Below are 13,440 nucleotides of genomic sequence, written 5' to 3'. Positions count from 1 at the left end.
ATGTCCCATTCACCTAATGTTTTCAGGACTTTACCCACACAAAAGGAACTACTAATTTTGCCACCATGGCGTGAACAAATGCATAAATGTATGTATTGGGGCTGATGTGTACTATGGTAGTTGCGGCCGCCCAAGAGTGATGGGAGTTTGAGAGCAGGACTTGTGTATTTTTGTATTTAAATACATAAATATGTTCTTGTCATTTACAATCTTTATCTCCGATAAAAAAATCATTATTGTTTCTTTGTTTCTTTGTTTTTTTTCTTTTTGTCCTTTTTCCTTTCCCGAACAGTTTGCACAAGATCTAATCGTTTCCATGGTGCGCGTTTTGAAGCTGCAGAATTTTCTAAATGGTTGGAACGTGGAAGAGACACTCGATAATTGTTCAGGGGTTTCAATCCTGGCCTCACAGTTTTTATCACAGTTAAAATCTGCAGGTACGGATCTAGGTTTCAGTCCAGTTTATATGTCCAGTTTTATTATATATACCGCTTTCTGTCACATGGGGTGGGGGTCACGTGACCGCCTTCTGTCACATGGGGTGGGGGTCACGTGACCGCTTTCTGTCACATGTTCTGAAGGATGTATAACTGTATTTAAAATAAATCATAAGTTGATAAAGGGTCCCGGCACTTAAATACACAAAAATACAGCAGCTGTTTGTCTAACAAGGTACCTGATATCAAAGACAAACCTGAAAAAGAAAAACTGCGTTAAAGATGAAGTATACAGGGTGTTTTTTGTTGTTGTTTTTTTTAATTCTTTATTTTTGTTTGTGCACGGATTACAGGTCGGTATACACTGCCACAACAGCTGGTGTAAACTGTTCTTAAACATAGGATAACAGTAATTTGGCATTTAAGAGGCATTGCACATATTTTGTTATTGATCAAGGGGGGTGGCTCGGGCTCTCGCCCCTTGTTGTCTCTTTGAACTAATTTAGCTCTTATAGTGGGAAATAATAAAGATGAACATAACCGTAACAAGACTAAAAGCAGTAAGAACCCGGGTTCATAAGGAGGCTTGATGTGCGTTTGAAGTTAGGTGGAGCAACTAGAGTCTCGTTTGCAGCTCGTCTGCCTCCAGTTGTTTTCAGGTGTCTGGTCTATTGTCCCTGTCAGTTCTTGGGACAAAGGGCGTGACTGTAGAGGGGTCCCATAGCCTGCTATGTGCAGCGTCCTCCGGGCCGTTCTGCGCTTCTGTCAGTCCCAAGCGATAGGTGATGTCTGCTGTCCACAGTCGTCGCGTTACTGCTGTGAGCGTCTTGCACCACTGCAGGGTCGCTTTTGTCAAATCCTGATAAAAGGTGAGGTGGGCGTCCTCGAATGCCAGGGGTGTTTTTCCCCTCATGGCTGCCATAATTTGTCCCTTGTCTTGTGGCGTCATGCTCAGGAGATTAACATCTCTGGCGGGGTGTGCTGCTGGCCTGGTTGGACCGGGGAGTCTGAATACCCCATCAATGGCAATTTTCCTCACTGCAGTCTGGGCAGAATCGTGGCTAGCATTCTGCGGACGAAGTGTGGCAGCTCTTCCGTGGAGATAGCTGCAGGTACCCCGCGGATTTTGATATTGTGCCGGTCCTCCATAGCTGTCATTTGTAGTGACCGTGTTTGATGTGCCTGTGTAAGCTATTGTACTGTGGATTGCACATTAGACAGACCAACTTGTATGTCGGATATGTCTTCCTCGTTCGTTCTCACCCTGTCGGTGGTGTTCTGTATGTCTGATCGGAGGACAGCTAACTCAGCCGTGAGTATTTTGTGAAAGTCATGCAGCAAGAGTTTAAGGTCATGTTTGGTTGCTGGGGTCGAATTTCATGGGGTCTATGTGGGAGTCGGCCACCTCACCTTGTTGGCGGTGCTCGTCTGCGATTTCGGGAGCCTTGGTTCGAGGATTGTTTGTGGGCACCATCTTGGGCCGTGCTTGTTTTTGGAGCATTGCACCGATGTCGCGGTGCTCCATCTGGGTGTTGGTTTTCTGGGAGCGCCTTCCCATTGCTGTCATTTGCACGGGTGTTACTGGTTGAAGTCTGAGTCGTCCGCCCCGTAGGCCCTGTATAGCAGCGATTCCCAGTCTGGCTGCGTGCGTGTGGTGTAGGCCCGAGGCCTGCGTCTCCGCTTGGATGTTTTAGGCGGCGCGAAGAAGGGCATCAGTCGATGCAGCAGGAGCCCCTTATTCTTTTGAGGGGTTTGTGATCCCTAGATTATGCGGGATTGTTATGATTTGGAGGAGATTAGATAAGATTTTCAGGAGCCGTTTGAAATGGTGTCCGAACGGCTCCGCTGTTGGCTCCGCCCCCCCATCATTTTATTTTAAAGACAGAAAAAAAAATCTCAGTGATGTATCTCACTGGTACAATGATTCTGTGCAAGAGTAAAAATCACATCTTTGGTTCACTCTTTCCCAGTGAATGTCCAGTTACCCTAAAACCGTAGAGGTCCAATATCTGTTTAGGGAATGAAAATTGAGACATATTATAGCTCAGGGGATAGGGCTCCGTCTGCAGTATTTCAGCCACATTACATCTTTCAAGGTCAATAAAATGCATACCATTAAACTGGGTAATGAGAATATCTAGACCTCAGAATGTGCCTGGTCACCAGCATAGGATTTTAATCCCAAAATATGGCAGTGACTGCGGTCTCCACTCTTTTTCCACAAACTAATCTACTTTCTCATTACAGATTGTGCTTTTGTTGTTTATTTTCAATTCAAAAGTTACAATATGGCAACCCCCCCCCCCCCCAAAAAAAACAAAACAAAAACCAGGGTACAGGTATATGGTTTTAAATACAAGATGTTGTATTCTCTATGGCCAGGTGGTGGCAGTACAAAAGTATTTAAGTGTTGACTAGGAATTGGCACTGTGAGCCTAACATTTTTTGTTTAATTTCTTAGTTATTCCCATGTATTTGTATTTTTTTTTTTAAATGTATAATATTTTATTGTGTCTCTAAACCATTTTTCCCCTCCTAGATCAGACGAATGTTGACAAACCTGAGCTTTCACACGCTTTGTGTTCGAGAGCCTCCATTGAAGATTGGCTGTACAGGGTCCCAATGATCTCTACATTTCTCCGAGTCGTGGTGGCACGCGGTTTATCTGTGCTGAAGACCCACCCAGAGATCCAAAGAGACCTCCGCAATCTGGTCCCAACCTGCCGGGGTGTGAAGAAGCCTTCTTTTGTCAGCCTTCTGGACCTTCCGTCAGTCATGTTCCTAAACTCCCACCTCCCGTCCGAGGTACAGCACAAATGGCGCCTCCTTTTCTCCACCAGTATTCATGGCGAGAGCTTCTCAAAGCTGTGTGGACACATTGTGGACCAAGGTCCCTGCTTGTTAGTCTTAAAGGACTCCGATGGGTTCGTCTTTGGGGGATTTGCATCTCAGACGTGGGAGGTTAAGCCTCAATATCAGGGTAAGACATTTCCTTACCAACGTTTGGAACGAGGCCAGGTTTATTTACCAACGCTTTCCCATTGCTTTAGAGTAACCATACATAATAAAAATGCAATATATTTGTTATGTCTGGTGAATTTTGTAACTTGTCCAGAAGGTGGCGCTCTTTTCCTGCACACAGTAGGAACCACAAAAAAAAATGTCTTTACTCTTTAAAATTCTCAACAGTGTTGGTTTTTACAGATGTGTTGTTGTTTTTTTAGCACATTAGGTGTTATATCTGTCATTCTAAAATCGTTATTACTGGACCTGGAAAAGCTGCTTTGATTCCTGTAAAAGTTACATAGCGGAGTATGTTAAATCTTCCTCCGGAGGGTTTATATTAATGTTCCCACTCGTTTTCAGCGTGAAGCCAGACTGCCTCTTTCACAGCTCTTGCTGCCAATATTTCCAGGTTTGAATCAGAATGTTTCTCTGCAACGTATTATTAAATGGAGACAAATTAATCAATAACTTGTAAAGAACATTGTGGCCTCAATCCAGTGAGAACCTTTCTATTCATTATATTATAATCTATTTCAGTGCCAAGGCTGTGACATTAGAATGTAACTGGTTAAACATACCTCCCATGTGTCCTGCTGTAGCAGGGATAGTGTGACAGAGCTCCTGTACTCCGACGGAGTACCTCTGACGGGTCAGCTTCCTCTCCACCCATTGTACAGCGCTACGGAATCTGATGGCGCTATATAAATAATAATAATGTAGCGTGGAGCGCTGCAGACCCAGCCGCTGAAGCTTGGCTGGGGTCTTTAAGTACCTGTCCCTTCGGACAGGCTCCGAATATAGCTCTGGAGACCTTTTCTAATGTAGAACAGTGATTATAGTTTTACTATAGCCTTTCCCACACACATTCGGTGAGTCTGAATGTTGGGGGTAGAATGGTATTTTTTACACCGCTATTAATACAGCACAATGTTGACTCTCCCTGCAGAAGGTCTTGCATGCAATAGAATGCTCAGTACCGTTCTAAGCATGCGACGGCTTAACCCCGTCTCCGAAAAGGGGTTCCCGAACCTCTGAGGAAGGGTGCGCACTCAAGTCTCTGGTATCCTCTTATGCCTTTTTGCCAAATGTCTTCCTGTTTGGTGGTCGGGATACTGAGTGAAACCTGCTTAAAGATTGACAGGACCTCGGCACAGTCCCTTTCCAAGGAACTGTTCTAGAATTCTCGGGGTATCTCCTGGTCAGGCGTTCGAAGTGTAAAAAAAGAGTCCAAGCGATCCCCAGAGGTCTTCAAATCCAGTTGAAGCACAGTAAGCGTTCTGGGCCGCAATCAACCTTACTAATGTGACAAAATGGTCTTTTGGGACCAGGTCCATAGTTCTTGGGCAGGAGGCTGGCATTCTAGCCTCTCAAAAATGCTGTGGCATGTGAACTTCCATCACAGATTGTCCCTATCTTATCCCTCCTTTAAATCCTAATCCATCTTTTTTGGTGATCTCCTGATAACCATTTCTTTAGTTTATACACAAGATGGACCTTGTGTATAACTAAAGAAATGGTTATCAGGAGATCATGAAGTCACCTAAAATAGCCCTTCCTTGGCGCACCTCCAGACCCTCAGATTTGCCCCACTTTGTCCGTTGGTAACGTTGGCAGGTATGGACTGGCATGGCATGGATTTCGGAATATCTGTGTGCTTTTTCTGGAATGCTGACTTCCCAGCGAGTTTTGTTTAAGACATATCTAGTCTCTTTGTTTCCTACTGAACCGTTGTAACAATGATCTGCTTGTTTTGCAGGTGACACACGTTGCTTCTTGTTTACAGCATCCCCAAACCTGGATGTGTACACGTACACCGGATACAATGATCACTACATGTACCTGAACCACGGGCAGCAGACCATGCCAAACGGATTGGTGAGCGCAGGGTTCCGGTCTGTGACCACGTGGGAGGTGGAAGGTTTTGGGAAGAACTTTCACAATATTCTGTATTCATTCCAGTAAACACAATGATGTCACAATTCTAGTAGAATGAAATGATTAAATACCATGACCGTCGCTAACTGAATTTGGTAGAGAACTTTTACATTTTTTTTTTTTATGATTTACCTTCAGTTTCCCGCGATCCCTCTCTTTCTGTGCACTTGCTCAGCTGAGGGTGAGTTTGCAGTTTAGAAGTCCGTTGTTTCATTGCGAGTAAAATCGCCTAGAGTTGCGTGCATCAACGGAGCCCCAGTTGTAGTTGATAAGGACTTAATATCAACGGACTTAGTGTCCCAGCGAACATTATTTCACTGGAATCTTGTTATTGCAGAACGGAATCCTGGGAAATAAAGACAATTTGCATACCACCCCCTGCTGTGCTTTGATATGAAAATTTGTGAGTTCTTGAAATGATAATCAGAATGCTAAAAGAACTGTTGTTTTATTCCCTTAAGGACCGAGGCAATTGTCCAAATTCTGAGCCAAACAAAACCTAGAATTGACATTAGGTGTTTGTTTTAATGTAACAGCTCTGAAGTTGACGGTGTTAAAGCAGGTTTATTGTGGGACTGGGTGTCACTGCCATGTGAGCAGTTAATCCGTTCCAAGAAAGAATTTTATGACTTTTAGTTGTTTGAGATTCCGTTTACTATACGTGTAGAATAAAAAAAGATAAGCAAACAATAAGTTACTTATTTTTGGATGGCTTTCATTGTAGGAAGAACTTTTATTCTTTAAAGGGACACTGTAGTCACCAGAACAACTACAGCTTAATGTATATTATACAGCATATTGTATATTATACAGCTTAATGTATATTATACAGCATATTGTATATTATACAGCTTAATGTATATTATACAGCATATTGTATATTATACAGCTTAATGTATATTATACAGCTTAATGTATATAATACAGCTTAATGTATATTATACAGCTTATTGTATATTATACAGCTTAATGTATATTATACAGCGTATTGTATATTATACAGCTTAATGTATATTATACAGCGTATTGTATATTATACAGCTTAATGTATATTATACAGCTTAATGTATATTATACAGCGTATTGTATATTATACAGCTTAATGTATATTATACAGCTTAATGTATATTATACAGCGTATTGTATATTATACAGCTTAATGTATATTATACAGCTTAATGTATATTATACAGCGTATTGTATATTATACAGCTTAATGTATATTATACAGCTTAATGTATATTATACAGCGTATTGTATATTATACAGCTTAATGTATATTATACAGCTTAATGTATATTATACAGCTTAATGTATATTATACAGCGTATTGTATATTATACAGCGTAATGTATATTATACAGCTTAATGTATATTATACAGCTTAATGTATATTATACAGCTTAATGTATATTATACAGCTTAATGTAGTTGTTCTGGTGAGTATAATGGCATTTCAGGCATTTTCATGTAAACACTGCCTTTTTAGACAAAAGGCAGTGTTTACGTTTCCCCTAGGGACACCTCCAAGTGGCCACTCCTCAGATGGCCACTGGAGGTGCTTCCTGGCTCAGTGCTGCATAGTAGGCAGCTCTGCATGGGGACCCAGGATTTTCCTCATAGAGATGCATTGATCCAATGCATGTCTATGAGGAGGTCCTGACTGGCCAAAACTGTTTGGCCCTGCCCCCTTACCCATGGGAAAGCATTGGATTGGCTTAAAATCGCCAATTCTGAAGATGTCAAAGGGGGCGGGGCCAGTGCTGGCAGACCCGCATAGCGCTGGAAATAAGGTGAGTTTTTCATGCTTTTATTGGGGTTAAGGGGGTGGGGGAGGGGGGGGGGGGCAAGGCCCCTAAATGATAGGTTAAACCAGGCTTCCCCAAACTCCGGCCCTCCATATGTTGCTGAACTACATCGCTCATGATTCTGTGAATGAAATAGGCTGAGAATCATGGGAGTTGTAGTTCAGCAACATCTGGAGGGCTGCAGTTTGGGGAAGCCTGGGTTAAACACTATAGGGTCAGGAATACATGTTTGTGTTCCTGACCCTATAGTGTTCCTTTAACTTCGCTTTTTTTCAAATAGAATGAGGTTGTCCACATTTGGTTCTAGGTCCATAACTTGTAATAAAATCCTGGCTTGTTGGAGGGATGGGTTAATATTTAAATTAATTACGAAGACATGCATTAAATTCTCTTAACACTGCCATGTTTCTTCTTTTCCTGGACCCCAAGCTAGAACTTTGTAATTCTTTTTACATGTGGAAGATGCAGAAAAAGTTCCGTTACCACGCCGTACAGAGACCTGTATGGGGATAACTGTGGTTTTTAGTATTTCTACATGGCTGTAATATTTGGTAATTGTCCGGGCACTAGAATTCTCCCTTTTAATCTTATACAGAGTCCTTGTGATATCACTTTACCTGGACTTCTGCACCCATTATTCTTATCATTATTGCATTAGGTAACACCGGTTGTCAGACTGATTTACGGTTTAATTTCAGCACAATAAGAACTCACGTTTAAGGATTGTTTTATTTTTTTTTTACCTCTCTGTTGGAAATGACAGATAATACTCCCTACAATATTCATCGTGTTTCAATCTCCTTTCTTGCAGGGAATGGGAGGCCAGCATAATTATTTTGGCCTGTGGATAGACAGTGATTATGGAACAGGACACAGCAAAGCCAAACCCAGATGCACCACATACAACAGCCCCCAGCTCTCTGCGAAAGAGGACTTCACCATTGATTCCTTGGAAGTCTGGGCTGTTGGAGATATCCCCGAACATCTACTGGTATGTAGGGCTTCTTCAACTTTCTGCCAGAAGTCACGTTTACACACCCATTGTCACCTTCCAAATGTTCCTCTTCAGGGCAAAAATTTTACGGACCTTCACGGCAATAGAGCTTCTTTGGCTACATGTGTTTTACAATGACCGTAAATTGGTTAGAAAGGAGTCAATGCGATACGTTGGTCTTGAATTCATGTGAAATGTACCGGTATAACTCCACCTGTCTCCGTCCCTGTTTGCCCATTGAATACCTTAACTAATATCCATTTAGTGCTCCGTGACTCTGATGGGATCACTCGTCATATTAACCCCACGTTAGCGAAGGATGGTAATCTACAGTTTACTTCAGATCATTGTAACTGCGCTTTACATTGATAAATAGTTTATTTAGCTCAGTTTTCACTAGGTAAAGGTTCGTGAGGTTTGCTTGATGCAAATGAATCTGAAACTATTTTCAGAATGTCATCCACCAAGAAGACCAACTTGATCCAGCGACAAGCTATTCCGTCTAATAATAAACGCAGCGCTCGCACTATACAACCAGAATGAGGCGCGGATCACCGTGCGTAACGTGGAGTTCGACTAAATCTGTTTTTATTCTGTGTCTGAAATCCAACCACTGTGGCTGCACCCAGGCCCAATTACCCAGATGTGGCAGCTGGTGCGATGAGATAGTGAAGGGATGGGAGATCTGTACCTCTAATGACACCCCCCTCTCTCTCTCTCCATGCTAGTTAATCCTCCATTCAGGTTGCATTGAACTAGTGATAGGATGGGAGATCTGTACCTCTAGTGACACCCCTCTCTCTCTCTCTCTCCATGCTAGTTAATCCTCCATTCAGGTTGCATTGAACTAGTGATAGGATGGGAGATCTGTACCTCTAGTGACACCCCTCTCTCTCTCTCTCCATGCTAGTTAATCCTCCATTCAGGTAGCATTAAACTAGTGATGGGATGGGAGATCTGTACCTCCAGTGAAACAACCCAGTCCTCAAGTACCCCCTACCAGTCCAGGATTCAGGGATTATCCTGTTGTGTCCAAAGTGTGTTTTTTTTTTTTTTTCTCTAAAAACACCTTAGACACAACTGGGTCATCTTTAAATCCTGGACTGTTAGGGGGTACTTGATGTGACTGGGTTGAGAACCACTGATCTAATAGATCCCCTAATATGTGTGCAAATCCTTCTCTCTTTACCTTCTTTGAGCAGTTTATTGTTAGAACTTGGTTTTCGTTGAACTCTTGTATATGTCTGCCTCTGTAGGTTAAGTTGATTAATGGTATGGCAGGTCCAGGCAGTCTTGGTAGATACTTGCACATTATTATAGTTCTTCTCATGTGCTTTCCTGTTGGTTCATTAAACGTTTTGTAATACTTACTGATTTTCGCTTTAATTTGTCTTCAGGCCAAAAACAAAAAGAGCATCTTGGATGTGGATCCAGAGGCACGAGCATTGCTGGAGATGACCGGAAAAACTCGGCAAAGCGAAGGTCTAAGAGATGTAGAAGATGATGAGTGTTAGGAGATCCTGTATGAACTTCACGTAACACATGGAATGCCACCAAGGTTTTGGGTCTAATTTGATTTCCTGTGTGTAATTTAAGGGCTAGTTTGAAATAGAAGCCCTCCCTCATAACTAGAATGGAAACAAATCAAACTCCAGAACAGCTTTTCTTTTTCGAGATACAGTGTTTTCATCGCTGCTATCCAACGCCCTCCCTGCGTTTGGATTAGTCTGCGGACAGGCCTACTGGAGTCAGGCCGTCTAGCTGCGTGAAGGAATTATTCTACCCCTTGTTTGATGGCTTTTTTTCTAACTGCTCTGTCCACGGATAGCCGAAGCGATGCTGTTGGGGTCTGAAAATGACATTTTTCTATAATGGTGCTGTAATTACCTGCTGTTGTAGGTCCTCTCTACCTTATGTGCTTTACCAACAACTAAGTCCTGTAAAAACACACAAACTTATATTTTAAGACTCTGCTCAGAGATCTGAGATGAGCGGTGAGTTAACTAATCATGTAGTCATTTAATACCGGATTTTATAGCTTATACATTTAAAACGTTGCTGTCACAAAGAATTTTCAATGTCTCTGCTGGTAACTGCAATGTTTAGGATATGTAAGACGCCCAGACTTGTTTTATTCAATCTGTTTATTTTACTTGTTTATAATAATGGTTTAAAGGCTAAATAATTCTATTTTATTTTATCAGACTCTCTAGATCATGTATGGCGGTCCCAAAATTCCAGAACAGAATGTTTTGCACTGAAATATTAGTACTTTATCCTCCTAACATGCTTCATGTATATTAAAGTGTATTATTTTATTTGTTAATCAAAGTGTTTGTGATCCTTATTGGTACGTCTGAGAATTGGAAATGATTTGCCGTTTTTAGTGTAACATTAAAGGGATAGTCTAAGCACCAAAACAACTTTAGTGTAATGAAGCAGTTTTGATGTATAGAACTATGCTCCTGAAGGTTCACTGCTTAATTCTTTCATTTAGGAGTTAAACCACTTTGTTTATGTAGCCCTAGCCACACCTCCCCTGACTGAGACTCCCACAGCGTTCCTAAACACTTCCTGAAAAGGACATGTTCATCTGAAACCTATTTTACTTATACAAAAATACATTTTTTTTTTGCTCTGATTACCACCTCTGTGAGATTAGATAAAAAAAGAATTCTAAACTTCACAGTAAGAAACAACAATTCTTCCAAGCCTGTAGACTTGTCTCCACCCTTGGGAGCTATACCAGTGCAATGTGAGTATTTTATTACATTTATATATTTTGTAAAATAAACCGTATATAATAATGCGTATAATGCCTATTTTTATGTCCTTTTTAGACCTTTCAAATTGACGGCACAATGTATCTGTGTCAGCAGCATTTGATTGGACACTGCCCAGACTGAACAAGGAAGTTAGTATTGGGCCAAAACATTTGGTTGATCAGATTCACTCCAGAACTTTCAGAAGAGGTAGTATGCATAGGTAATAAATTCATTTTATACACGTTTTATATTAACTGCCTTGTCAGAGTACATTAAAAAAATAAAAATACATTTTTATATATTATTAAATAAGTGCAAAATATTTGATGGGCTAATCTCTCTATCTGAAGTTCATCTAGAAACCATTAATGGGGAGACTTCGCAATAAAATAGCAGGTCAGGAAAAAATGATCTAATTGAAAATAGTTTGTTTCTGTGTAATTTTAATTAAGTTGGTGTTACGTTGTAATTGCAGTATATGAGGTCAGATTGTGGTTTGGATTGAATAGTAATTTTATTTGCAGGGTAACTGAAATGTAACTTATTTTCCTTTCTATCCTGCGTGATGTAAAATATACCGTTTATATTGATTAATGGACAGCGCAAAGTGCTCCCCGTCTGAATCGCAGTTTGCCGACACAATTACAGATTCCGCCTTCACACAGAGCATTAGTTCAGCAAATATACACTTGTGACACACAGGAAATTCAGAGACAGTGAGCAGGCTTTGAAATGTTAAACGGACACTGGTAAGTAGGAGATTTTATACGGTATACGGGTTTATTCTGTCTGCGGCATTGTTCTGTGTCGCCTACAGAAATTGTAAGTTGGGTTAAAAAAGTTGAGTGTCTGGTTAATTTGCAAAAAGAGAAAACAAAAAAAAAAAAAAAAAAACGCACTCCAATCACTTGAGGGCCAGCACCAGCCCCAGGAAGTAGATATCAGTGGTAGAAAGAGGATCCACGCACTCCAAGTATCTTCAATTTGTCAAGCTACATCACACCAGAAATAACCATAAAAATGGCCTATAAATGGTTGTCAAGCTACATCACACCAGAACTAACAAAGACCCTTTCAGGGGTTGAAACGTTGCGGTGTCTCACTTATCCAAATAAATAAAATTGAAGATACTTGGTCACGCCATGGGCACATAATTCATTGTTGCACAATAGAATATTGCCATTGAATGTAATTTGTGTAGTGCATATATGAATTGGCTACTTGGTAGAGATCAGATGATGGAAGGGATAATGTGAAGGGGGGCAAATGGTTTGCAACATAGATTGATCTTTTGATTAGTCAAAGGCTCTGCAGGTTGTGAGATTCTACACTTGAGATGCCTGGATCTCTGATTCCAAAGTAAACTAGCTGACTTCAGCCATATGGCCTGTACCTTTTAATTGATTTCTTGGATATGTTAAATATCATTACCTTTTTTAAGAGAAAAGAGAAAAACAAGCCTTGCGTTACAGTATCATATCCAAAAGAAACATTAATACGGAATAATAATTGAGCTTCCTTTTTGTTATATTTGGAATGGGACGGGCACTATTTTCTAATCAAGCCCAAACATGATTTGCGCAACTTAACCGTAGGGGGAAGGGATTGTGCTGTCCGCTATATTGGGTCACAAGTAAGGAGTGTGACATATCTATGGCGTGGAAAAATGGTAACACATTCATAGATGCAATTATAATTTCTGTGGCAAGTACATAAGAGGAGATAGAAGAAAAAGTTTCGATTTGGATTACTGTTTGTCTGGAACACAAGGGGGTAGTCACTTATAGTTACTAGGCCCACCTAATCTCCACCTCTAGGCCAGGCTTGGGAATCCACAGGGTATATATCTAATGATAATGAAGTGTGTATTGTACTTGTTTGGGGGCCAGAATCTAATTCTGAGTGAGTCACCATCTGAGACCCCCTGGGCAGAAGTTCTACTTTGAAAACCTGAGTAAGTGATTAGGACTTTTATCCCTTTTGTTATCGGTTGTTGGTGTAACAAAGTTGATTGTCATCTATATTTTTGTATGCACCGTGACTATTTTTTGCCCATAATAAATATTCCTTTATTAAGTTCTGCATTTGTCTGGTAAAGAATCACGCTGCCTGAAGAGACTAATTAGTGTTTTGCAATTACATAAATATTGTGCTAAGTTGTATTGGGTGGGTTTTTATTATTGATTTACCTGGGGGCAGCGTTAAAATAGTAATTTATATTATTATGGTTAAGTGTGGGTGGATGTTAAGGGGGATTTTATAATTATTTCCGGTCTAGTGCAGACAAATAGTGAACCCTTTTACCATCACTACGTCACGCACACTCTCGAAGTAGGGTGCGTTCGTGACATTTGGAGTGCCTGGATCCCCTTTCTACCACTGAGTGTCTGCATAATGGCATTTGTCCAGAATGGATTGAGGGGCTTGCTTTAGTGGCGATTTAGAAATTGGGGTTCATTGGCAATGGTGTTATAATGGTGTATTGTTACAGTGAT

At 40.9% G+C, this 13,440-nt stretch overlaps 1 protein-coding gene across 3 annotated transcripts in view; it reads left to right on the top strand.

Moving 5' to 3' along the window:
* The window catches only part of MEAK7 (MTOR associated protein, eak-7 homolog), an 85,016-nt gene extending 74,546 nt beyond the window's left edge, over positions 1 to 10,470 (top strand). For all 3 annotated transcript variants that reach the window (XM_063437386.1, XM_063437385.1, XM_063437387.1), the window contains exons 4-8: positions 293 to 437; positions 2,977 to 3,417; positions 5,200 to 5,318; positions 7,998 to 8,177; positions 9,578 to 10,470. In XM_063437386.1, the coding sequence (XP_063293456.1) occupies positions 293 to 437; positions 2,977 to 3,417; positions 5,200 to 5,318; positions 7,998 to 8,177; positions 9,578 to 9,694 (1,002 nt within the window). In that variant the 3' untranslated portion in view covers positions 9,695 to 10,470. The remainder of the gene's footprint in view (positions 1 to 292; positions 438 to 2,976; positions 3,418 to 5,199; positions 5,319 to 7,997; positions 8,178 to 9,577) is intronic.
* Positions 10,471 to 13,440: the final 2,970 nt, after the last annotated feature.

The sequence above is a fragment of the Pelobates fuscus genome, chromosome 12, assembly GCF_036172605.1.
Source record: "Pelobates fuscus isolate aPelFus1 chromosome 12, aPelFus1.pri, whole genome shotgun sequence".
NCBI lineage: Eukaryota > Metazoa > Chordata > Amphibia > Anura > Pelobatidae > Pelobates > Pelobates fuscus.
The sequence above is the reverse complement of the archived record's forward strand: the minus strand, read 5'-3'. Positions and strand labels throughout refer to the sequence as shown.